General features: G+C 46.8%; 1 protein-coding gene and 1 pseudogene across 2 annotated transcripts; both read right to left on the reverse strand.

Annotated features, from left to right (window-relative positions):
* Nucleotides 1-27,691, reverse strand: lsp1a (lymphocyte specific protein 1 a). 2 transcript variants are annotated; one of them, XM_067234070.1, is made up of 13 exons: nt 27,441-27,691; nt 18,958-19,098; nt 13,229-13,652; nt 12,943-13,082; nt 12,554-12,824; nt 12,214-12,342; nt 10,318-10,361; nt 8,928-9,009; nt 8,120-8,257; nt 7,439-7,537; nt 6,650-6,733; nt 5,894-6,005; nt 1-847 (listed from the first exon to the last, which is right to left on the reverse strand). In XM_067234070.1, exons 1-13 carry the CDS (start codon nt 27,497-27,499, stop codon nt 825-827), a joined length of 1,746 nt encoding a protein of 581 aa, XP_067090171.1. In that variant the 5' UTR covers nt 27,500-27,691; the 3' UTR covers nt 1-824. The 2 variants fall into 2 exon arrangements, with proteins under 2 accessions (XP_067090171.1, XP_067090172.1); XM_067234071.1 differs by lacking the exon at nt 27,441-27,691 and adding an exon at nt 22,450-22,547.
* Nucleotides 3,056-5,074, reverse strand: LOC136941585 (uncharacterized; annotated as a pseudogene).

Below are 27,691 nucleotides of genomic sequence, written 5' to 3' on the forward strand. Positions count from 1 at the left end.
TAAAGTATAAAATGTTTTTATTTAATGTAAGAATAAAGAATAGTACACAAATTACGGACAATAATGGAATTGGCAAATGGCAAAGAAGGCATAAATAATGTGATGTCCTCCAGTGTGAAGCCATAGTTGTGGTTTAAGGTCAACTTGTAAGGTGTAAGTGTAGGTATGTGTGAGAAAGCATATGCGTGAACAGAATTTTTTTAAATGTAACTATTCAAACTAAACTATCATTTTATACAACCAATAGATTGTTACAAACTAATATCTTGCTAAACTGTCCCTTTCAAATCTGTAAGTAAAGAAGACAGGTCAACATCAAGAAACAGAACTGTCAGAGGCTCAGAGGGTTGGCCAGTATCCTGCTAATTTGACAGTTTGCATTTGTATCCTGGAAAAGAATGAGTTGAATGAATTGATTTTATGGTTTCTTTTTTCTAATGCAAACATATTTCCTAATTACTGTACAATTACACACAGTAAACTGAGCGGGATCCAAAAGTAAAAAAACGAATTAAGAAAAAAGTAAAATAAATCACATTCATTTACACATCATCATCATATCCCAATACTAAATATTTGCAGGATGACATTACATATTCAGGTGGGAAGTTTGCTTTAACATATTCAAGTTACGTCATACAAAACAAAGTCACAACCATCAATATGGGAAGTTCTCTAAAGTAAACAAAAAAAAGCAACTGTAATTTACTGAAGCTGGTAAGAAGAATTCTTGTCACAGCAAGTGCTACTGCTAGACATCCTCATACAGCGGCTGTCAAGGTGTTGTTGAGGAGTTGTTGGTCTTTGGCACTGTGACGTTCATTTCAATAGTCAACTTGACACAGGTCTGGGAAGAAAGAGGTAAACATTAGCTTGATGTGTATTCATAACCAGAGGCGTTTGCTAAGTAAAGGATACTTTTTAGTGGGGTGTGTGGAAATGAAGATTTAGACATGCCAGAACTTTGATGCTAGAAGAAGGGCCCTTCCCAGAGATCCTGGCCTCACTGTGTTTCCTGTTCTTCACAGGGGTTGTTTTGTCATGGCTGTCAGTTACAGCAACGTTACCCACCCAGCCCTGCTTGCCCAGCAGTACCCTCCAGCCCTGCTGCCCAAGCCTGGCAAGGATAACGCCCGGCTTCAGAAACTACTCAAGAAATCCGCCAAGAAAAAGGCAGCACCTCAGACCATACAGACACCAGCTCCTTTCCGCTCAAGTCTGTCTCCTGTGAACGAAGCGAGTGCCGACCTAGAGCACAGCGACCACTCCACTCCTCCCAAAACGCCAGAGACCCCTTCATATGCCTCGCAGCCTCCCAGGTTCAGCGTCAGACCGCTCTATCAGCATGTTTCATCTCCCTATCCTCAGCAACGGGGAATTTCGTACGGCAGAAGAGCATTGTTCTCCCCACAGCCCTTCTCTCCTCCAGCCAACGTGCACCCTCCGTACTTCTACACCCCTCCGCCCCAGCGCCCTCCGTACTTCTACACCGCTCCGCCCCCGCACGCTGGGGTCCCGGTGGTGCCAGGGTCAGTCACTCAGGCAGTGACAACGTTGACACCTGGGCCAACTTCCTCTGTGTCTAAAATAACAATGCCAACTGTTGAAATGAGAATACCAGCTCCCATTACAGTTGTTGAGACAGTCTCACACGCGATCATAAAACCTACTACTGTGATAAGCCCGCTGATGAAGCCTAGGAGTCCACGTCCGACATTTAAAGCGTCGCTTTCTAGATCACCCAAACCCATGTTTGAGGTTCCTCAAATTCAGATGTATACTGCAAATACATATGAGGTAATAAAAACTCCTCTGCATGATTCTACTGGATTATCTGCAATTGGAGGCACAACAACACAAAGAAGAACTCCTACATCAGAAATAAGAAGAGGTCTGACACCTACATCAGAAGTTAAAAGAGTTTTAACTCCTACATCAGAAGTCAAAAGAGTTTTAACTCCTACATCAGAAGTCAAAAGAGTTTTAACTACCACATCAGAAATCAAAAGAACTGTTACACCAACATCAGATGTGAAGAGAGGTCTAACTCCTACATCAGAAATTAAAAGAAATGTGACACCAACATTGGAGGTGAAGAGAGGTTTAACTCTTACGTCAGAAGTCAAAAGAGCTTTAACTCCTACATCAGAAGTCAAAAGAGCTTTAACTCCTGCATCAGAAGTCAAAAGAGTTTTAACTCCTACATCAGAAATAAAAAGAAGTGTGACACCAACATCGGATGTGAAGAGAGGTCTAACTCCTACATCAGAAATTGTAAGGCCTAAGACTCCAACTTATGATTCTTCATCATCAAGATCGTCTTCTGGCCGTCCAAAGACTCCATCCTATCATGTCACTCGTTCCAAAACACCTGTTTTTGAAATATCACGACCCAATCCACTTCTATTTGCTGTCTCACCAATTACTACAGAGACACAGAGATCAAAACCACCTTCCCCGGTCTCTCCAACAGCTCCAACAACAGAGACCGAACCGTCAAATGAGTTAGTGAATGCTAAAAGTGCAGCTACACCAAATGGAGTGATTAGTTTACATGAAAATGTTTCTAAACCAGATGCTCCCAGACCAGAGGCTATAGACGTAGTCAAGTCCACAAGACCAAAGACCCCTACAGCTCCACTGGGCCATCAGAGGCCCAAGACTCCGACAAATGTTTCACCAAAACCAACAACAACCTCATATGGGTATCAAAGACCCAGGACCCCTTCATACGAGTCTCCTGTGGCACCAACCTATGGATATCAGAGGCCTAAAACTCCCTTGTATGAAGGGCCAAAACCTCCCACTCCTGCAACTCAGACGCCCAAAACCCTCACCTATGAGCCTGCCAGGCCTCCAGTTCAGTCACTTAGAAATCAGAGACCAAAGACTCCTATTTATGGAACGTCACCGCAAGTCTCACCTCTAGCATTTCAAAGGCCCAAAACACCAACCCACGTAGCCCACCAACCAAAGTCAACATATTATGGATTGACTCCTGCTGAATATGTTGCACATGGAGGAATCCAAAGTTACACACCCTCATTTGGGTTGTCTAGGTCTAAGACACCAACACAGGAAGAATCTAAAAACACAGCACATGCATCGGAAGAATCTAACACAGCTCAGCAGGAGACAGTCAGGAAAACACAACCTCTGGTTGAAGATACCCACAAAGAAGACAAAACCGTTTTGAAACAGGAAGTGACATCCACTCCAGCTATGATGGTTCCAACTATAGTTGTTTCACAAGCTTCAGATGTCACAACCGTTTCTTCACATGAACCTCAGATTGCAGAGACACCAAAAGTCCAAACTGTTTTACAGGAGACACCAAGAGTCCAAACTATTTTACAGGAGACACCAAGAGTCCAAACTATTTTACAGGAGACACCAAGAGTCCAAACTGTTTTACAGGAGACGCCAAGAGTCCAAACTGTTGTACAGGAGACGCCAAGAGTCCAAACTGTTGTACAGGAGACACCAAGAGTCCAAACTGTTTTACAGGAGACACCAAAGGTTAGTGCTCCAGAAACTAAAATAGGGTTTAAAACCCCAGCAAAGAAGACAGAGCAAAGCCCAGTGCATGATGCCCCAAAGCCAAAGACACCTATCACTGGCGTCAAACCACCCGTACTTCCTCCTGCAAACATCTCTGACAGCAACAAAGCACCTCTTGCCAAAGATGCAAAGCAAACCGCAGAAAAAGTACATGGAACTGTCACGAAAATCCCTCAAACACTCAATCAAACAGTAGACACTAAAGAGCCACCCAAGATCAAAGCACCCATCAAACAAGTTGACGGCACAAAAATGGTAGAAACCGTGTCAACCACTTCAACTCCCGTTGAGAAGGACTCAGCTACTTCAAAGGCTGTTACTGAGAGTCCGATGCCGATCAAACAGATGGACACAGACCAGGGCAGGGTCAAACCTGTTCCTGCCCTTGTTCCCTCCACACGTCCTTCATCGGCCTCAGAGACGAAAGACACCGGCAATGACTTGCCAGCAGCAGAGCCTCTTCTTAAAGTTATTAAAAAACCAAAGGGCATGAAATCGAAACTCAGTGGTTGGTCACGCCTCAAGAAGCATATGGTGGTGGAGGTGGAGGAGCCAAAGTTTCCAGAGACGGAGAATAAAAGTGAAGCCAAGAAGGAAGATGGACCCAAGATAAGTGAAACTAGAGATGATGATAAAACGGCCGTGAAGGCGAGTGAGAAGTCGGGGAGCAAGGATGGAGACGAGAGCGAACCACCGAAGCCCAAAACCCTTCAGATGTGGGATGCTGTTCTCTTCCAAATGTTTTCCACCAAAGAGAACATCATGCAGCAGATCGAAGCTAGCAAAAGTGAGGATGAGAAAGAGGATTTAAAGGATGTAGCTAAAGAAGTCCCAGCATTTGCTCATCGTCTTCCCGTGCTTCTGTTCAGCCCGAGGTTTGATGCCAAGCGGCTGAGGGAGGCAGCATCGAGGCCACTAACTAAAATTTCAACCGTGTTTGAGATGGGTTTGATAGGTCGCAAAAACAAAGAGGAGGAACCAAAAGACTTTAACAGAACAGCACGAGGGTTCGCTGCTCCTTAAGCTACATCTGCTTCAACTAGTAAATTGAGATGAACATGTTTCAGTGTGTTATTGTGTACAGGTGTAGAAATTTTAGTGATTATGTACAGGTTCCGTGTCTCTGCTTGAATCTGAATGACCTTGGTGGCAGTTTCTAGAAGAATTGGTCTGACGTTTATACTTGACAAATATGCCAGCTGTGTGACTGATTGTTTCACCGTTAGTTTCGTGTCTTCATGTCCCTTTTTCTGGTATATGAAACAATTCCCTTCATAAAAAGGAGAAGAGATATCTTTGTCTTAAAGGATTTTAGACTTCTTCTGCGAGAGAATTAAAGTGTACATGATTTAATTAATTAGAGCTTCTCTTTTGTTCTGTGTTGAGAAATCACCATTTCTGTCTCGGATAAATACAGTACATCTCTATGGAAACTATAGAATATGATGCAATGTAGTCCACTATGTTTATCCTCTGTATTGTTTCACTGCGGGATCCAAGGCTCACATGCCATCTACAGTGACTGTGACACAGAAGGGGCTTAGTACTAAACCAATTAATCTTAAAATTGTAAAAAGTAATTTAAATGTGGTTTTTCTGATGACTGCAAAGCCCTCCTAAGGCTCCTGTCTCCTGACAACATGGCTATCGTTGCTGTCACAGATCATTTTAATCTATGTCACCAATCCCATGGTTTGGGTAGAGGCAGCTTCAGGAAGTGAGATGTGTTTAAAGGCTTCAGTGAGGACCGTGGGGTGACAGGGGCAAGGAGGCCATCAACAGTAATATGTACAAGCAGAACATTTATCTTTTAACTGTAAAGAGACAGAAGGCCCAGAACTTAATTTAGAAGACTTCTAATTGAATGCTTAATTTTCTATGTTTGGTAAGGCAGCTATAGTCTGGTGAGGGATATGTGTGTAGAGACAGGTTCACAGCAGTGTTTTTCTATGCATTTTTAATTAAAAAAATGTCTTACAAAGTTGTGAAGAATGGTAGTTGGAGTGAAGATGATGGAAGGCTTGAGAAACTTGGTGCTTTTGGTGTTTGCTGAATAATTTTTAATTGTTTGGCTGCCATTTTGTTCATATATAAAGATTTAATTGGTTGGATATCATTTAATCTACAGGACCAGCCAAATAAATGCTTGGCATTATCCTCAAGACAAAACGTGTGAGAATTTATTGGACTACAAATGCCAAGTAGGTACAGAAAAAACAAGTTGTCATGGAAAATGTTGCTGACTAGAATACTTTGTGAAATTGTGTTGTTTTTTGAAACACTGCTTGATCTCACGACCAAGAATGGCTCCCTTTAAAGCAAGACATCTCACCTGATTTTCCATCAGCATTGGTATATTCATCACCGTTCTCATCGACAGGAATCTTCTCATATTTTCCATGACCCGTCACGACAAATTTGTACCTCTTACCAGAGGGTGTACCCTGAGACAACAGAGACTGGTTTAACGCTACAGTATATTACAATAGATTTATCTGGAAACAATGGTGCATTGACCAGTCACAGAATAGTTAAGAATAATTTTACCCTACACATTCATATTCCTAGCCTAATGTTCTGTGCCATGTTACAACTGTGGAACATTATCTAACTTATCTATCAAAATATTTGGCTTTGAAATGCTAATTTCAAGCTAATTTTTACACAGCGACTTGTGCTGATATGCTTCACTAAATGTTGTTCAAATTCTTCTATTTAAGACTCTTGGTATAATTTGGCTGAAAGAATGACAAGCATTGCACACAAGTTCTGAAAAATTCTCAAGACATACACGATGTCTTGTGAAAAATGACTAAATGTATGATGTCCTAGGTGTAAGTGTAACAGACGTGGTCTTGCAAGCTCCGTCAGAGGCATACGGGCAACTGTCTGCTCCGACCAGGAGTCGAGCCTACCACCTCTGACTTCCCAAGCGCCACCACTACCAACTGCCGCAACGAAAAGCTAGCAATTCGTTGACACGGGGGGCCTGTTACATACTTGAGGAGTGAGTTTCACCACACACCGGCTACATAAGCCTTTTAAAATGTAACCTTCAGTCAGTGCACAGCTCAGTGAGGGAGTTCACCTTGGCCCCAGGCCTTCCAGGGGATGAATCTCCAATGATCTCCCACATGTTCTTCTTCTGCATCACATCACCAGGTCTGACGTCCTGAAACACCCACAGTAAACAACACTTTCAGTTGGTTTGACTCTCACCTACATACACTTGTTCCCACAAGGGGGCAGACTTAGACCTCACATGAGTTAGGGTTAGTAAATCACCATGAAGTCATTTCATCTTCAAAATAATAAATGCAACTTTACTTGAGAACAAATATGCCTCGGAAGAAACATGAGCAGGATACAGGCGTATAAACATCTGTCACACAGGTAAAGACCTGTCCATCTGTCACACAGGTAAAGACCTGTCCATCTGTCACACAGGTAAAGACCTGTCCATCTGTCACACAGGTAAGGACCTGTCCATCTGTCACACAGGTAAAGACCTGTCCATCTGTCACACAGGTAAGGACCTGTCCATCTGTCACACAGGTAAAGACCTGTCCATCTGTCACACAGGTAAGGACCTGTCCATCCGTCACACAGGTAAGGACCTGTCCATCCGTCACACAGGTAAGGACCTGTCCATCTGTCACACAGGTAAGGACCTGTCCATCTGTCACACAGGTAAGGACCTGTCCATCTGTCACACAGGTAAGGACCTGTCCATCTGTCACACAGGTAAGGACCTGTCCATCTGTCACACAGGTAAGGACCTGTCCATCTGTCACACAGGTAAGGACCTGTCCATCTGTCACACAGGTAAGGACCTGTCCATCTGTCACACAGGTAAAGACCAGTTCAGGTGACTCACCGACGGTCTGGAGGGAGACTGCTTGCCGCTGTCATCAGGGTTCCCCTTCACCCATTGGGTAATGAGGTCAGCCACGCCCACCTTCAGACCCTCAGCATCCTGACACACACATCACAACGTGTTGAGTCTAGAGCCAGTGAATCCACTGCAGACCCTGACACCACTGCTATACTGTATCACGACGGTCGTTGACTTGACACTTCTCATAAACCTGCCAAACAGTTGTTGTGAGGGAGGAGGGAGGTTAGACCAGGCCTCAGCCCTGAGCTGGGGTAGCCGAGGTGACCTGGGAAACTCACTACTCAGTAGAAACACAGTCCACACGCGTTTATAAAAAGAAGTGTGAGGTCCCAGACCGGGGTGAAGATTGAATTAGATTGAGGACGTGTGGACTGTGCCATGTAGGGCCTGGCATTCATTTGACAAAGATGAGTTTGAGCGCAGTGTGTCTCACGGCAGCAAGCTGGAAGTCAGTGGAACAAATTTGGCACAGCTCATTTCCTAGTGGTCATCAGTTCTGTATGATCTCTCTAATATCCTCATTTTAAACCTGTCTTCACAGCGAACCACAGAGAGATACAGCCACAAGGGATGTCATCTGATTCTTTGTTTCTATACATCCGCTGACAGACAGTCTGATCGTGTGGTCCTGGTGAGGAGTGTGTGTCGGTTGCTCCTTGCCTTGCAGGGAGTTCCCTTGGCTGGGCTCTGGCTCCAGGCTTCTCCAGCCTCAAACAGGTTCTTCTTGGAAGCGACAGCCTCAGGGGTGCTGGGAATATCCACCAAGGCCTGCTTCGCTGCTTTAGCCTCCTGGGAACTCTGGAAAACATCCAGAAAAATAACTTCTGTTTAACACACCTATGTATATGTAACTTAGGGTTAACAGATTCCGTCCTCACTATTACAGTATTTCTATTAAGAGTTTCAGTTAAGGAGGAGGAAGATAAGAAATGCAAACCTAAAGGAATTATACAGTTCCGGCACTAAAAACAATCCAGTGAAAAAGTGGGACTATTACGTTGCCTGGGGAAACATCCCTGTCTGGAAAGCAGGGCCTCCTGAACCGATAGTGACTTGCACACAGAGAATGACAGGTATGAGTAAGGTAGCACAAGACTGAGAGAGACAACCACGTCGTGTTGGAGGAACCCATCCATCCTCTCCCAAATGAGAAGCCAGCTGGTTTGACAGTGTGCCTGACTTTGATGTGCCAACCTTGGCAGCAGCTCACATGTTTACTGTAACCATGTATGACACAGCAGACAGACACAGTTTCTCACCCACAGAGGCAGAGAACGGGACCGGTCTGATGAAAGAGTAACGTGATGAAGGCATTCATCACCTCCTTCAAGGCAAAGTCTGAGAGGGGGAAGGAGCGGGGGAGGGGAAGGGGAGAAGGAGGGGGAAGAGGAGGGGAAAGGAGAGGGGGAGAGGTGGAAGGAGTGGGAGAAGGCGAAGGAGAGGGGGAGAGAAACAGCTGGGAGCTCACCTCAATGGCCTGGGTGTACTGCTCCAGTCTGTCATCCATCTTGGAGAGGAGAATAGGAGGCAGTGTCTTCTTGAAGCTGTTACTGTATCCAAAAACAAAGACATTCACTGAGGCCTCATGAAACATAAGACTGGAGAATGAGATAGAAAAAACACTTTAAAAAGTATTTTGGCATCAGTTCCTGTGAGTGAACAGGTCTCGTCATTTCTCCCTTGAGAAACATCTCTTTCCCACACTGAGCTTCTCAACATTTCCCTTTCGTCTTCAAACCGAGCCTTTGTGCGCTGCCATACTGAGTTTGGGCAGGATATTTTGCACAGCTACAGGGCCCTCTGTCAGCACTGACCCAGAGAGACCCAGAGAGACCCAGAAAGGTGAGCTCTCACTGAGCCAAGACAGTCTCTCCAGCAGCTGTCCAGAAACACCACCTAGGCAACGTCTCAATGTCTCCACTGAACGCAAATAAACCCAAAGTATCAGGAAATAGTGACCCCTTGCTTCCTGTATTTCGCCATCACCTCAGTGTGTTTGCATTGGTATTAGACGGGAATGTTCGTTAAAAGCATGTGGAGGTCCTTAAGGATAGGACTGGAAGTTTACACGGCATGACAGTGTTGTTTTAATGTGATAAATGTTGTCCACATGACTTTATTTGGGACTCTCGTTCTACTCCAGTTGAGACGATGGATTGGTTGAATGATGTCATGCTTCTTGCAGCAGAACTGGCAGGAGACACCATGGGTGAGAACTGCCATCCGTCTTCAGAGTTGGAGGACGTTTTGATTCGCTCCGACACTCTTCTACACACATGACTTCCAAAGCACAGGGATCATCACACCTGCTGATGTCGTGACTGGAACGAGGGGGAGGAAAACGTGCCCGGAAATGACATCATGCTAGAAGGGAGCAGATGTCACAGCGGAGGGTCGTGGTCTGAGTGGACCCCAGAGCCGGGAGCTCCTCAGCTCTGATAACTCACCACCAGACTGCGCGGAGCCAGACAGCAGCCCACAGCCATGCTTCACTAGCCACGAGAGAACGCAGCCCCCACATCTGGATCCAGTTAACCCAGTCTTAAATCCCGCCTGGCGAAGGTGATGCACTGAGAGAGGTGGCCCCTGGCCCCCCGCCTCTGTGTTTACGTTCAGACACCAGCCGTGTCGACTGCGTCTACTGAGGGCCCCGCAGACAATGGCAAGCCTTGGAAATGTACACAACATCGACTAGGGGCAGTTCTATGGGCGGATGTGAGGTCCCTCTGTGACGCTGCATGTGAAAAGGGCTATCCAAGCACACTTGATTTGAGTTATCCCCTTTCTCTGAATGTACAATTTGAGAAACGGTTTGAGGAATTAGCTTGAGTCGTACGATGTGCTGTTTGACCGCTTACCTTTTCTTGAGGGATCGGTTCAAGGATTCCGTTCTCTCTGTGATCTGGAACAGAAGAGGGTGGAGGTTTCCCCCCACAGATCTGCTCAGACAGGGAAAAGCTGCTGATAGTGGTAATCTGCACTCAGCCCAAATCAAACAGAACCATGTCTACTGGTCTTTATCAAGCATATGTGACATGTCACTTCCTATTTATATGACATCTTCAAGCTGCATTGCTCAATCCAAGGTTTGTTTTTTGTAGTTTTATGAATCATTATTTTAAAGGTTTTGGCCATTTCAGCTGCATGCTATAACCTAAAGCTGTATATTTACAGCATTCTGACTGGCGTTTTAGATGACGACATTGATATTATATTATTTACTTGGACTGCTTTACAGTTTGCTCTCTTCCAAAGGAAATGCTTGGTTAAAGTCATCACTAGGCTCCAATTTTCTGGTGGTTATCAAAATAACTCGAAATCATTATCTGTGTAGAAGCGTGTGGTTGGGAAAGGGATCAGACTGCAGTCTGCCCCCGGTTGCCAGAAGGGTCATACTTCAAAGTAGCCACGGCCAGGCATGCTTGCATGCTCTAGTTCCACCCACACACAAGGATCCCTTATGTTGCAGCTGAAACCCTGGACCGAAATCAAAGAGCACAGCCTTCAGACCCCCACTCACCAAGCCAGCATTTTCTGCTGTCAAACCCTCGTCATTCTCTCTCTGAACTCTCACACAAGCAGAGGGAAGCTGATGACAGCAACCTGGAGGCAAACCTCCTGAACACATCACCTCACACACGCCAGCCCCACAACGACAACATGGAGATCCTTCAGTGTAGTTTCAGTTTAGTGAAGTTGTATGTCTACTTATTATTTATCCTGTTCAGCAGCAGGTTGCCTTGCCGGAAGGAACTGGTCTTGTCAGAGTAATGTGTTAGAAATAGCATGCAGCTGAACTGGTCTTGTCAGAGTAATGTGTTAGAAATAGCATGCGGCTGAAACAGCATCTGGGGATTCTATCCCAGATTTAGAAGTTGATTTAGCTGGATGCAAATATGATTATTGGACCAAATAAGATTTAAACGGAATATGAATTTAATTATTGAAGTTTTACTGACAAATGACTCATTGAAAGATGAGAAATGCAATATTTGACTGACAACACCATGTTACAGAACACAGAGGTCATGCATTTCAAGGCACAAGCCAGGCAGTGGTAGAATTACACTGGATCACTATCAAACTCGGTGCAGCTTAGTGGACATCGTTGTTCATTAGCTTGGCAGACAGTAAACCACACATGGACATGTGCAAGACATGTGTCTTTGCCCATGACCTGAAGGACAGCATGTTCTGCCTTGTCTACAAACCAGAGGAACAGAAGCTAGCTATTGCTTTAACACAGACATGCTATAAAAGCTATCATTCTGTCTTATCGTAGATGGTTTGATGGTGTAAAAACTAAAAGTGAGGGAGGGTTATTCAATTTCCAAACTCAAAGCAGCTTTTGTCTCTGTTGACACATTGAACTCACACACACACACACACCAGTCCAAATCCATGTGTGAAACACTACATGCACCAGAGAACAGTAAAGTGGAAACAGTGCGAATGCTGACATTTGGATCACACATGTCACAAACTGTACATGAACACACACACATGATGAACACACACACATGCAACTTACTGGCTCAAAACTCAACTCACGGTGGCTGCAAAAATTAAAGTTACAGTTCTTAACTTTGCTTGCTGTTCATATATATTCAGGATACATACATATACAGTTCATGTATATGATAGTTATCATATTTAAATATATTTAAAGCATGATTATTATGAGAAATACACGATAGCCATGTTAGGTTTAACTCCAGTCAGTGACAGACCTCTGGTTGCAGAGGAAGTGTTACCTTGTGCGTGTGGCTGACAGGGCTGAACACCCCTTCTCCTTCCTCCCCAGAGGCACTAAGCGTCTTCATCTTCTCTGCTGCCTCCATCCTCCTCCGCTCAATGTCCTCCTTCATCCTCCTCCTCTCCGCCTGAGACACAGCGCCCCCCACAGGTCAGACAGACTGAACGCTCGCTACACCTTCCTGCTCTCCAGGGCTGCTTGTGCAGATGTGGTTCTCTTCCTCAGGATTTGGAATCATATTATATTCATAATTATACAAATAAATAATAGATTTTGTGATGATATATTATATGAAACCCAACTATATTTGTGTGTGTCTTCAGACTGTGTTCCTTCACCTCTTCCTTGGCCTGGCGTAGCTGCTCCTCCGCCCCTCTCCTGCGCTCCTCTCCCTCCCTGGCCTCCCGCCTCTCCTCCCTCCTCCTCTTCAGCTCCTCCAGCTCCTGCTCTGCCTCCGCCTGCCTCACACGGAGCAGCTCCAGCTCCTGGTTCTCCTTCTCTTGGTGGCAGCGTCTGAACTTCTCCAGCCTCTGCTCAGTCTCCAGAATCATCGCCCTTTCCTCAGCCTCCCCCAGCTCTGCTGCTGGGGCCGCGTGGCGGATGGAGGTACTGGAGAGAAAATAGAGGTTGATTGAGGGAGAAATAACAGATTTGTGTTGCAGAATGTGCTGTAGATCCTCTCTACACACACATCGATACGAGGGATTTGTTTTCTTTGCTAACTCACCTGGAAGTCCTTTTGGTTTTTACCAGGTGTGATGTCACTTCCTCTCTGGCAACATTTCCATTGGTGTTGTGCTTGGCTTCCTGATTCACAAACACTTTCGATGTGTGGGACACCTTCACTTCTTGTCTTCTCTCCTTCACCTGGAGGTTCACAGACGGAGGAGTCACATGATGGGTTTGAGATGGTAGTTTCCCAGAATAGACTTCTTCCGATCCCATGATTTTGATTAACTGGAGATGTAGGAATTTCAACCGATCTTTGAATGCTGTTCAGGGAATATCCTTACCTCAACCTCCGGTCTCTGGTTCTCCTTCTTCTTTAGGACTCTCATCTGCTCCACTCGCACCTCCTCCTGCTCTCTCTGCTTCACTCCCCCTCGGCCCCTCTCCTCTTTATCCTCCTCATTTCCCTTCCTCCTCTTCTCACCCTCCTTCCATGTCAACGTCTTCACCTCATCCTCCTCCCCTTCCTTGGCTTTTCTTTGCAGACGCGTAGCGGCCGTGTCCGTGACGGAGAGGGTGTTTTCGGGCGTTTCAGCTGCTCTGCTTGCCGCCTCCTTTTCCCGCTCCTGCCCCCGCGCCTGCCCCCGCTCCTGCCCCTGGCCCAGCTCCTCCATGCGCTGCTGCCGGCGTCTCTCCAGGCGCTGGGTCCAGTCGCTGAAGCCCTCATCCTCCTCCAGAGAGCTGCTTGTCTTCAGCTCGCCGTCGTACCTGAGGCAGGCACAGTAGATACCACACAGTTAGCATTCACGTACACCCAGCGTAGCTTGATGTGGAGATGCTTCCGATGAGCTGATGGTACCTAAATCTTTGGTTTCCTTTTTTGAGCAGTTGGACTGTACTGAACTTGTTGTGGCCGTTTGGTTTGTCAACAAAATAACTTTGCGAGGCAAACCACTGCTAACAACCAAGCTCAACAAACAGATAAAACAATACAAAACCACTGATGTATTTAAGTGCAAAACAGCAGTGCTGCAGACATTAGCAGTGAGCACACACAGCTCGTACCCAGTGGGAGTGAATAACAGGAAGAGCCGCACACGGCTGGAGCTTAACACAGCTCACCTCAAGCTGCCACCACATCAAACACAACACGAGGAAACAGCTGCAGTGAGCGAGCTGTCTGTGGACACTCATCATGTTGTTGTTGCGCGTTCTGTGCTGTCAGAGGCTGGATGATACCCAACTGCAACCACAGAGGTTTGAGGTGGGTGGAGATTAACACCTGATTTCACCACATAGTGGCTTGTGGCCAGGGGCGGACTGGCCATCAGGGATACCGGGGGTGGGCCGACAGGGTGGGATGGTCCAAAATACCGGCCCACTTCCATCACCAACCGGCCCTCCCTCTGACATCGCCGGCACCTCCAACTATTTTCCATATTACACAGCTTGAACACGTATAATTTGCTCTAAGACCTTTAGTAGTCTAAAATCACTGACTGACTTTTATACTCCTCCTCGCGATCTGTATTTACACTCATGGTGACTATTTTTCAAAGATGTTCTGAAGTGTCTTCTGAAATGTGTTCTTACGGACTTTGGAAGTTCAACATAAGAAAAGATATATATGATGTAATTTCTTTGTAATAATCCCAAATAATTAAGTGTATGGGTATTTTTCCAAGTAGGCCACTGACTGGTCGATACGTGCGATGTATTGAGTGGGCAACGCGCCGTGTACTGAGTGGACAACGCGCCGTGTACTGAGTGGGCAACGCGCCGTGTACTGAGTGGGCAACGCGCCGTGTACTGAGTGGGCAACGCGCCGTGTACTGAGTGGACAACGCGCCGTGTACTGAGTGGGCAACGCGCCGTGTACTGAGTGGGCAACGCGCCGTGTACTGAGTGGACAACGCGCCGTGTACTGAGTGGGCAACGCGCCGTGTACTGAGTGGGCAACGCGCCGTGTACTGAGTGGACAACGCGCCGTGTACTGAGTGGGCAACGCGCCGTGTACTGAGTGGGCAACGCGCCGTGTACTGAGTGGGCGGTCTGACAGTAACTCCCGGGGCACTTTTTTCCCCCCAGTCTGCCCCTGCTTACATTTAGTCATTTAGCAGACGCTCTTATCCAGAGCGACTTACAGTAAGTACAGGGACATTCCCCCCGAAGCAAGTAGGGTGAAGTGCCTTGCCCAAGGACACAATGTCATTTGGAACGGCTGGGAATCGAACTGGCAACCTTCAGATTACTAGCCCGACTCCCTCACCACTCAGCCATGCTTGTGGCTGTGAGGAGGTGTGTGTGTGTTTTAGTTTAGGTTGTGCTAACGTGGTAAATACAATACAACGGTTTTAGGCCTTAGTTTGTTCAGCACTAGAGGTTTTTGGCATGGTATAGACAGGCAGATGAACCACAGACATGATAAAGTATTTAAGGCAAATATTTAGTCTGTGTGTGTATGTCTGTGGCACGATTATCAAGATCCTGTAGGAAGTTGACATTTGCCAGGTGTATTGCACATGCCAGCATAGGCGGAAATCCCGGGGGGGCCAGGGGGGACATGACCCCCCATCCTGGGAAAAACATGATTTGTCCCCCCAAATAAATCAGTGTAAACATAAGGACATTTAAATAATATTAATAATATACATTTAACATATTACAATGTAGGTTATGTGTTACAGCAGTCATTTTGGTGTCCCCCTCAGGAATTGTTCTTGAAAAAATGTCTATTTAATTGTCCCCCCCCCCAAAATTGATAGCAGATTTTCACCACTGCATGCCAGGTGTATTGCACATGCCAGGTGTATTGCACATGCCAGGTGTATTGCACATGCCAGGTGTATTGCACATGCCAGGTGTATTGCATATGCCAGGTGTATTGCACATGCCAGGTGTATTGCACATGCCAGGTGTATTGCACATGCCAGGTGTATTGCACATGCCAGGTGTATTGCACCTGCCCCAAGGACTATTCACAACAAATAACTAGTCTAAACGCAACAAACGCATTTGCCGCCATACTGACTAGCGTGTGTTGAAAACAAAGCAACAAGCCTCACGAAACTAGCGATTACATCACGAATGAATTTTGCAATAAACTAATTGGGCAACACAGAATTCACGTCATCATCACAGAACATTATATCTCTCACATCGCCATGAAATGAAGGGAACATGGGGGCAAAGAGTCATGGAGAGGTTAGGGTTGTAGGAGGAGGCCTACAACCAAATGTGGGTTATCTTATCCGTCACCACAGCGTTAGCTAGCTACATATGGCCTTAACGACCCCCGTGACACCGACGACGCTATTCACCTAGCTAGGATAATAGTTATTTGATTAGAAAAATGGAAACAAACAAGAGAACGCATAGCTATATATCCTCTCTGCTAAGAGAACTAGAAAAACCCGTCACAGTCTAAACCACACGGGCACTGGACTACTTCCTGTAACAAGTCGATGCTTGCGTTAGGCTACAAGGTAGTCTCGCTGACGCCGGCTGTGGGGTAAGTTACAGGCGTGGTAAGACTGGAAAAGACGGTGAAGTTTACCGTCATCTCTTCTCCCAGGTCGACAGCTCAGGAAGTGGGGAAAGGGGTGAGATCTAACCACTCTGGGGGCCTGTTTCATAAAGAGACTTTACCGAATAACTCGATTTATGGAACAGGCCTCACGGTCACTAGGCTACACGTAAAAAAAAATATATAAGCCCTACTACACAGAATAGACAACTGGATAATAGCCCTCCCTCCCTTTCCAACCTAAAACTGGGGTGGTGGCCAAAATACATTTTTATGTGGCACTAAAATAATGTGTTTTATAGAGTGCCATGTTTTCCAATTTATCCCTGGCTCTTAATCAGAAATTATGTTCCAAAACCATACACCTTAGAGTTTAGGCCAGTGCAAGACCAAGACATTTTACACACCGCTAACTCTGAATATTATTACATTCTCTTAGAATTTAGTATGCAGCCTACTCATTAGCTATGTATTCATTAAGTATAAATCCACAAGCCTTGTACTGTCAGTAACTGTTCAATGGAGTGCATTTTTCCACTTCACGGTAGGGCTACCCAGGCCCCTCTTATTGGCTAATATTGAACCAACTGCTTCTGGTCAACACACAAAATATGCAGAGCCACCTACATCAACCTACACACCCTATTTGGTTTCATCAAAACACCTGCTTTTCAAAACTGTGGAAACTCTTCTTGTAGCGCTACAATAAAGCCCCATTTCCCACAGAGATTTTCCCAGTGTGACCTTTAGCAGGGTCACCACGGGTAACTCCAAACATGCGCGCCTGCTTTCTTCCACTGCCTGACAGTCTACAGAGAGCTCTATTAGTGAAGCATGCTATTTATAACTACTAGCACTGCCACAACGATGGACCCATTCTTTATTTTTTCCTGGGATGAAAGTGTTTCATCCTGCCAGGAGCTAGATGTTAAGAATGCGACTGGCATTCCCAACATGATTAAGCTGTTTAGCTAGCTACTAAAGTAAACTAATGTGAACATATGTCAGCTTGTTTGTTTTACAACTTCTATGGCTAACTAGGAATAATGAGCAAGTAGGCTTTTCAACGTTTGAATGCTTTACGTCTGAAGTCATGTAGATGTTGTTTATGCCGACCTGTGGCGTGTGGCGGCTGGCAGTTAAACAACACCTGCAGGAGCGGTACATTTGAACTGTTACAACAGGACTGTGGTTAGGTTCAAAACAAAGAACAAGATCCAAATCTGGTTGGTCGTGAAGTGTTGACGGAGCTTGGTTGTCACGGACACAACCTTACAGTCGGCCAGTGATGACATGACAATCATTTGATCTTCTGAACCAGTATGCAAAGTACCATTTATCCCCCAGGGGTGTAGAGAGGAAACAGCTAGCTTTCCAAACCGTTGTTGAATTTTCCCAAGCCTCTCTATGATCAAGCCACAATTACAGACTACAGTGGGACTACCCCATGTCAAGTTACCACAGTTTAAAAAGGCACAGCCTCTGATTCAATATATGGCTTCTTTGTCTCCCTCTTTCTCACCACTTGGAGAAGGTGTCGGATAAATTGTCCATAATTACGTTTTGGAGATTAAAAAGTGGCAACTACTCTAAGATCTTTATGACATGGCAGTAGTTCTCCAAGACACTCTAGTAAACATTCTTTAAAGATTGTGCAATGAGAAGGCAGCTGTGTGCTGCACTTGGGGGAAAAGGAGAGAGAGAGAGAGTGTGAGAGAGAGAGGGAGAGAGAGAGAGAGTGTGAGAGAGGGAGAGAGAGAGAGAGGGAGAGAGAGAGAGGGAGAGAGAGAGAGTGTGAGAGAGAGAGAGAGGGAGAGAGAGAGGGAGAGAGAGAGAGGGAGAGAGAGAGAGTGTGTGAGAGAGAGAGAGAGAGAGAGAGAGGGAGAGAGAGAGAGGGAGAGAGAGAGAGAGTGTGAGAGAGAGAGGGAGAGAGAGGGAATGTAAATGAAAGGATAAGGAGACGATGGAAGATTAGTGGCATTTCCTAATGGATAAAAAAAAAACTAAGAACAGTATCATAAACTTCCTTGGATATATGGCCAGCAAGAGAGAACTAGCTTAGTAGCACCCTTGTGACAGGCTAGGTTGATGTTACCACAGCTGGGAACAATCAACTTTATGAACACTCCTGATGCTACGTTCGATGATCATTTCTCAATCTCAGAACTACAGTTAGAACAGGAGGCGTGGGAAGTGTTGTTGCAATCCCATATTGAGTGATTTATGTGTGATGATGTATACAAAGCAACTTTCCGCTACTTTGGCAATCTCCGTTTCGTTGTTAGGCAGCAACAAAATAACCTGTACCGATTTATGAATGACGTCACGTAAACCTTTCTTAGTGTTCAAACGTTCCCAGTGTTTATAGAAGTGGGATATGTTATATCTGTAATTGTTCTTCCATGTTAAGTACATCTACAGATCTAAAGTTTGACTCTATACATGACATCATCACGTAATATAGCGACTTTTCAGAGAGCCAATAGCGACTTCTGGTGAGTTTTTATTGAATGTAATTTTTCAGCAGCGCTGTAGGGATCTACTGACAGGCCGTCCTCAGCTGGGGTGCCGTTGTCCTGGGAGACGCCTCCGGGGGGGCTGCTGCCTCTGCGGAAGGATTCCCGCGCCCTCCGCCTGCGCTCCCTCTCAACCTCCTCGGCGTCCTCCACACTCCGCTGGGCCGTCACTCTGGAGAGAACACAGAACAACAACACTGTTTCAACCCTCATGAGAACACGTTTGGTTTTTCCTTCTTCATCAAAGCCCTTCCTTTATTCCTGAGATTCCCTGAGTCATCATCCTCCAGCCTCCTCGGCAGACAGCCCAAGAACGTTTCTAAACAATGAGGCTGTTAAGTTAAGGGACGGTGGGATAGCTTGGAGAGAGCCTGTCAGCAGGACATCTGTTTCAGGAACATATGTGCTGCTTGCTGAGGATGAGCGATGGCGTCCCGACAGAGCATCGCTAACACACCAGATCCCCCTGTTGAGATCCCCCTGTGTTTATCTCAACAGACACACATGTGCCTCACCCGGAGTCAGCAGTGAGCAATAACACCCATTCATCACAACAAATATGTAAACCGAGTCTTGGGACGAAGAATAGCTTTGGGTGTGTCTGTGTGTCTGCGTGTCCGTGTGTCTGTGGTGAGGGGCAGCCTGCTTCTACCTGAAGCAGAAAAACAGCAGGACTGACTGGTCGGTTGGCGTCGTATTACAACTCTCACATCCATTTGGCTTGGGCCAATTAACAGCAGTTCAGGTCACTAATAGGAAGCTAATGGGTCCCAGGCGCTGTGTCACCACCTGATCACCCCATCTGTTTCTGGAGGCTCTCTGATTTACCACAGCCTCTAAAAGTCTATCTCAGAGCCTCGGGGCATGACCTCTGACCCTCCAGCAAGCCACACATGCTGCTTTTATCTCTGGGTCATTTTTACGTCCATTAGGTCTTTTTTTTACAGCTTTTAACTTTCAAGTTTCTAAATCAGCCCTGCTCCCCCTCTTCCAAGGCCCTGCTCTTCCTCTCCTTCCTGTGTTGTCATCCCAGCATTAGCTCACCAGCCAGGGCAGCGAGAGCAGCCTGGTGCGGGGGAGAGGAAGCGAGGAAGAGGGCTCGAAGGGGAGGTCAGAATGCAGCTGGATCTGGGTCACTCTGTCATTATGCTGACTTTGTCTCTGTGGCACAAATTGTGTACAGTCCGAGTCAGCTGGAAACATTCACATTTTTGGATCAATGTGCCATTTCACTTTCTATATCCTGTATAAATATGTTGTTTAATTGTAACTTGTTTAACTACATGCTCTTATGGTTCTTCCCTTTGGCACTTACTTTGGTTGTTCACAATGTGTGCTTCATGTTTTGGCTACTCGCAATGTTTTGTGGCTATCTCGTTGTTATGATCAGTGACCTATGCACTTTGTAAAGCTCTCTCTTGGAAGTCGCTTTGGATAAAAGCGTCTGCTAAATGAATAAATGTAAATGTAATGTAATAAATAGGCAGACCCAGCAAAAAAACAGGGCTTCCGTCTCAGGACGTTGGGGTGAGGAGTGAGGCAGGACTGAATGCTGTCCAACCACACTTCACGGCCCTCACCAAATCTTTTCCCTTTCATCGATATTCTAGGATGATGTCATCCTCGGCACAAGTCAGACATCTGACTCAGACGAGGTGATTAATCTTTCACTGACTGGTTTGAAATCACCAGGATTACTAATGCCTTATTCAATCATCCAAATCTGTTTCCATTCTAAGTGACCTATTTTCTAATTCCTGGTCCTTCTACTGTATGCTAAAGTTGGGGGAGGAGGAGGGGGAGGAAGGCAAGCCTGGGCTCGCTGCCTGACAGAGGTCTGCTGCTGCAGCGGGGGCAGGGCAGCTGATACAGGTGTGATCAGCAGAGGCAGGGCAGCTGATACAGGTGTGATCAGCAGGGGCAGGGCAGCTGATACAGGTGTGATCAGCAGGGGCAGGGCAGCTGATACAGGTGTGATCAGCAGGGGCAGGGCAGCTGATACAGGTGTGATCAGCAGGGGCAGGGCAGCTGATACAGGTGTGATCAGCAGAGGCAGGGCAGCTGATACAGGTGTGATCAGCAGAGGCAGGGCAGCTGATACAGGTGTGATCAGCAGAGGCAGGGCAGCTGATACAGGTGTGATCAGCAGGGGCAGGGCAGCTGATACAGGTGTGATCAGCAGGGGCAGGGCAGCTGATACAGGTGTGATCAGCAGGGGCAGGGCAGCTGATACAGGTGTGATCAGCAGGGGCAGGGCAGCTGATACAGGTGTGATCAGCAGGAGAGGAAGTGCCCTGGGTCACACGCCTCACACCTGAGGTTAGTGTGTACAGGAGTCTTTTTGGTGTAAAACAGTACTTGTTTTATTACAGTACTTGTTTAATCTTTCTCTACATTTTTACTTACTGTCTTTATTGTTATGCACCAATCTACCATAACAAATTCCTCAAATGTGTAATTACTTGGCAATAAATCAGATTCCGATTCTGTAAAAGGAAAGTGTTTCAGTGTAAGGTTATATATCAAGCTGTATATGACTGGAAACACCAGCTTGTGTCTGGTACGGTTTGGCCCCACATTTCCATAAATCATCAAGTCCTGAATAAAAGTCACTACTGCTCTGTTCTACTTCAGGTAAAAGTCTGTAACCACAGTTCTGCTGGCGCTGTTGAATGTTAATCCAACAAATGGGAACCTAGGAACCCCTTCGGTAGTTCATTTCCCCACTGAAACCCACATGTTAATTATGACACCTGGCTGCTAAAGACTTGAAAGCATGACGTCATTGGAAGACGAGAATACTCATGAACTTTGACCCCTGTGATGGATCAGAGGTGCAAAACCTTGCAGCTTTCCCGCCACTGGGGAAATGTGTCACACCTTCTGAGTCACCTACCTCTGCCGGCCTGGTGGCCTCTGTCACACACGCACACAGCCACACGCACTGAACACTCATTCAGTTAGAGCTCGATGAGTCGGTTGTACAGTTATGTTATGTTTGTACTTGTCTTTAGTTTTCTTAACTGCGGTCACAGAGGCCATTCACAGGAAGCTAGACTCATTTAATCTTAAGGCAAAACAAAGTGTGCACTCAGAACTTTTCTTAAGAGTTGTCACTGTCTTGTTGAACAATGACATAATCCCAAATGATTTCATTTCCAAGTCTGCCAGGATCTGTTACACAGACACTGACGACAGGGAGGCGGGATGGGAAACTTTTCTGGAATTGTGTCATTGTTGTCTTTGAAACAAGTTTCAACAGTTGTGGAGTTCATTTAATCACGTAAAAATGTGTATAGAAAGACTGCAGGACTTAAGACAGTCCCCAAACAAGCTTAGAGCAATTCACAATAGTTACTACCTGATGAAGGCCTTACAAAAATGTGTCAGTTTAGAAACATACCTTATGTGGAGCATGACAAGATAAGAAAAGGCATCTTAATTATATGTCGACCAAGTGATCCCTGCAAGCTAAGATGAGCCTCTGAGAATGTGGTATGACCTAACTTGTTCAAAAACAAACCCGTAAAAATTCTTCTTAAAAAGCCTCCTGGTTCGTCTCCCGTGCGGTGCTGTGATTCTCAGTTCATCTCAGAGAAACACCACCACACACTGCACCCCTCAGAGAAACACCACCACACACTGCATCCCTCAGAGAAACACCACCACACACTGCACCCCTCAGAGAAACACCACCACACACTGCATCCCTCAGAGGAACACCACCACACACTGCACCCCTCAGAGAAACACCACCACACACTGCACACCTCAGAGAAACACCACCACACACTGCACACCTCAGAGAAACACCACCACACACTGCACACCTCAGAGAAACACCACCACACACTGCACCCCTCAGAGAAACACCACCACACACTGCACCCCTCAGAGAAACACCACCACACACTGCACACCTCAGAGAAACACCACCACACACTGCACCCCTCAGAGAAACACCACCACACACTGCACCCCTCAGAGAAACACCACCACACACTGCACACCTCAGAGAAACACCACCACACACTGCACACCTCAGAGAAACACCACCACACACTGCACCCCTCAGAGAAACACCACCACACACTGCACACCTCAGAGAAACACCACCACACACTGCACACCTCAGAGAAACACCACCACACACTGCACACCTCAGAGAAACACCACCACACACTGCATCTCTCAGAGAAACACCACCACACACTGCACCCCTCAGAGAAACACCACCACACACTGCATCCCTCAGAGAAACACCACCACACACTGCACACCTCAGAGAAACACCACCACACACTGCACACCTCAGAGAAACACCACCACACACTGCACAGCTCAGAGAAACACCACCACACACTGCACTGCTCAGAGAAACACCACCACACACTGCACACCTCAGAGAAACACCACCACACACTGCACACCTCAGAGAAACACCACCACACACTGCACCCCTCAGAGAAACACCACCACACACTGCACCCCTCAGAGAAACACCACCACACACTGCACCCCTCAGAGAAACACCACCACACACTGCACCCCTCAGAGAAACACCACCACACACTGCACCCCTCAGAGAAACACCACCACACACTGCACACCTCAGAGAAACACCACCACACACTGCACCCCTCAGAGAAACACCACCACACACTGCACCCCTCAGAGAAACACCACCACACACTGCACCCCTCAGAGAAACACCACCACACACTGCACCCCTCAGAGAAACACCACCACACACTGCACACCTCAGAGAAACACCACCACACACTGCACACCTCAGAGAAACACCACCACACACTGCACCCCTCAGAGAAACACCACCACACACTGCACCCCTCAGAGAAACACCACCATACACTGCACCCCTCAGAGAAACACCACCACACACTGCACAGCTTAGAGAAACACCACCACACACTGCACCCGGCCACTTCCACACAGCCCCACATGCTGACCGGACAGACAGCGGTCTGACTGTGTTGCCAGGGAACCAGGGTGTGTTGCCAGGGAACCGGGGTGTGTTGCCAGGAACCCGGGGTGTGTTGCCAGGAACCCGGGGTGTCCAACAGACGAGTCAGGGTCTCCTGTTAGCAGGCAGCCAGTAATCACATTGTTATGGCTGGGTGTCGCGCCCCCTGTGCAGAGCACAAACGGATCACTGCTCATTTCCTCGGCAGGCTGGAAGCCCAGAGGCCTCCGAGCTTTATTTGCCTGTGGGGTCGAGTCAAAGGTTGTTTTTTTTTACTCTAAAAGTCTATCGTTCATCACCTGTGTCAACGGAACATTCTGACGAAATTCAACTGTCCTTGCTCGGAGTTAGTCAGGTGTGACTGCGTGATTATTGTTTAGAGTTTCGCCCTCTTGTCTTGTTTGAAGGGATTTTATGGTTTCGGGATTCTTTATTGTTTGTTTTTGTGTCTTATCTTATCGAGCAGGAATCTCAACAAGGTGACATCACTGGCGATCTTCTAAAGTATCGCATATTTAGAGGATAATGTGGGGTGAGGGAGAAACTCCAGTGTTGACTTTTCCCTGTGGACAACCTTTAGCCAGGCTCACAGGAGGGAGCATGCTGCAGAGGGCTCACTGGCCCCTGCACTCACCAGGAGGGAGCATGCTGCAGAGGGCTCACTGGCCCCTGCACTCACCAGGAGGGAGCATGCTGCAGAGGGCTCACTGGCCCCTGCACTCACCAGGAGGGAGCATGCTGCAGAGGGCTCACTGGCCCCTGCACTCACCAGGAGGGAGCATGCTGCAGAGGGCTCACTGGCCCCTGCACTCACCAGGAGGGAGCATGCTGCAGAGGGCTCACTGGCCCCTGCACTCACCAGGAGGGAGCATGCTGCAGAGGGCTCACTGGCCCCTGCACTCACCAGGAGGGAGCATGCTGCAGAGGGCTCACTGGCCCCTGCACTCACCAGGAGGGAGCATGCTGCAGAGGGCTCACTGGCCCCTGCACTCACCAGGAGGGAGCATGCTGCAGAGGGCTCACTGGCCCCTGCACTCACCAGGAGGAGCCCCCTGTATTGTAAACAGAGCACAGCCAGTCACCCGGGCGGGGTCAGGGGTCACAGCAGGGCCTGCAGTGACGGGCTGTCCATACAGTTTAGCAAAGACGAGAGAAAAACAGAATGTTTCTCATACCTGGACAGATCCTGAATGACATACCACTACTGCAGTAGTGTTCTGTAGGATAGGATGGGATATGGGGGGACTGGATCGCTTTCTCTTGCTGTCTTGGCTGATTCGAAACAGATCAGCCCCACATGACCTATTTGACCCACTGACTTACAGAAAGTAGGAAAACACCACTTTAAGAGGTTCTGGACAAGATACCTCGGATTATGTCAGAGATTTTTGAAATAGAAACTATCTTGGCTTGGTATAAACCTTACTGTGTTTTCCAAACTGTGAGGAGAAGATGTATAAAAACAGGGACTGGTACATTGAATACTTAAAGATTTCAAACAACTCAACCTATCACAGCTTCGTCACAAAATACCTGAGGAATGTCTCCGCCCAATGTGAGTCATCTGAGGCGATTAGTATTGCCTATAAAGTTTTCTGAGCAATCGGACTCTTTTGCGGTGGTAGAGGGTGATGTCATCCTTCTCTCTCTGAGAGGGGCCGTATGCTTACAGCGTTAGCAGACATGCATCTCAACATCAGACCTGAAGAATCTCTCATTCTTTCTTCTCTAAATACACTTCCATTAAATGAAATTTATTTAGTGCCAACATCCCCCCCTCTCCAAAACTGTAAAGAGTTAGGCCTTAGAAGCACTACATAGCAGAGGGGGAGAATTTGCAGCATTTTATCCAGGGCTGTAGGTCATTAAATAACTGGTGCTGAAGTATAACAGCTGTACACTATTTGTACATACATACAACTGGCATGAGTCTCAGAGAGATGAATGCATGCCAGTGAGATGAGAAGACCCCTGGTGGAGAGAGGCAGGGGAGCTGGCAGTGTCGACAGGGTCTGAGGCACCCTGTAAGGAGGCAGGGAAGCAGCAGCTCTCAACTGTCTGACACGGCACACCTTGTCTTACAGGGCACACCTGTGTTCCAAGACCCGCCAACACAGAACGCAGGAACACCAGGAATTCACGCACACAGCCTAAATTTGAGTTTTTATCACAGAGTGAAGAAATCACCTTTTTCTTTGTTAGTGAGAACTGGTTATTGTGTCTGTGTTTCCACAGCACGTTCTGCTGATCTGTAAATGTAACGCGGGAAATCTATCGTTTCGTAGGGCTGGTGAACACATGCCTGGGCCTCCCAGCATTGGTCTTGTGTTACCTATCCTGGCTGTTTCTTGAGTGTTTTCCTCCAGCATTGTGTTGACTGATCCTTGAATCTGCTTTCAATGGAAGGTGTCGGTTTACAAAGCACCTCTGCTCATCTACTGGTTCTCTCCCACAGAGAATGTGCTGGAAGGGAGGGTTAAGGCCAGGCATGTCGCCACCAGGGAGGAACCCCCTAACAAAGGGCCCAGCCATGTCACCCCTGACCTCTGACCCCGGACCCTGGCCCAGTTTCCCTCAGCCTCAATTATCAGGAGAGCTGGAGGCACTGTTTCTTTCCATTTCTCTCTCTCTGTCTCTCTCTCCTCTCTCTCTCTCTCTCTCTCTCTCTCTCTCGCTCTCCTTTCTCTCTCTCTCTCTCTCTCTCTCTCCTTTCTCTCTCTCTCTCTCTCTCTCTCTCTCTCTCTCCTTTCTCTCTCTCTCTCTCTCTCTCTCTCTCTCTCCTTTCTCTCTCTCTCTCTCTCTTGTTTTTATGTTTTTTCTCCTTCCCCCGTCTCTGAAATACACACACACACACACACACACACACACACACACACACACACACACACACACACACACACAGGGAGTGCAATAAAACAACAACACAGCACCATAACCAGGTTCAGTCCCAGGAGATTAACACAGAATGCTGGTCACTGAATTCCTATCTGTAATCAGAGCTGAGGTGCACACACACACACATTCTCACAATGTGACCCAAAACACATTGAGTAATCCAACTGGTCTGTTATCAGGGAAACATGTTTACCTAAAAGCTCAACCAAAGCTGGGACACCCAGAGATATTCATCAGTAGAGACAGTGCCTCCCATGCCCAACACACATGCTCAGTCTCTGAAGTAGTTTGGAAATATTAGTTTTAGGGGAATGCCAAGAGTGGTTTTCAGTTTCAGCATTACCAACTGAGTCAACATGATTTATCCAGAAATACTGTAAGTTGAGGGATGACATGTTCCCACTAATATGAAGATCACAAAACCGTGATTAAATGTCTGATTTGCGAGTTCATCTCTGCCCCTCTATAGTCAGTAAAAGTAGAATGCTGAAAGTTGTCTATAGAACAAGGACAATAATCACATTGTTTAACCTCAAATTCCCAACAACAGCTTATCTAAAACACAGACTTCATTGACTTGACTAACTTGAATTACTTAAATTTGGTTCTAAAAACAGTTTTGACACGGTGCTTACCTCAGCAGGTTCTGTAAACCTTGCTTGCTGGAATTTCTTCTCAGGATTGCACCTGACATGGTTCTTCGTTCTCCTTCACTAATGTGAAAATAAAATCACAATGTTGCTCCACAAAGTCAGTGTCTCTCCAGCACTGTTCCCAGCCCACGGGCTCTGTGCACTGTCTGGGTACGTTTCTGTACTCCCTTCCCTTTCTCTCTCTAACAAGAACTCTGCCTCTTACACACTGTAGTGCGTACACACAGCTCCTG

Source organism: Osmerus mordax, chromosome 4 (genome assembly GCF_038355195.1).
Source record: "Osmerus mordax isolate fOsmMor3 chromosome 4, fOsmMor3.pri, whole genome shotgun sequence".
Classification (NCBI taxonomy): domain Eukaryota; kingdom Metazoa; phylum Chordata; class Actinopteri; order Osmeriformes; family Osmeridae; genus Osmerus; species Osmerus mordax.

Bases quoted from the DNA above. Each gene is read 5' to 3' on its own strand.
- lsp1a (XM_067234070.1), bottom strand. From the start codon at position 27,499: ATGTCAGGTGCAATCCTGAGAAGAAATTCCAGCAAGCAAGGTTTACAG. The intron at 13,083-13,228 runs GTAAGGATATTC...GTGAACCTCCAG, and splicing joins ACCAGAGACCGGAGGTTGAG to GTGAAGGAGAGAAGACAAGA. The intron at 9,010-10,317 runs GTAAGCGGTCAA...TTTTGGATACAG, and splicing joins AACCGATCCCTCAAGAAAAG to TAACAGCTTCAAGAAGACAC.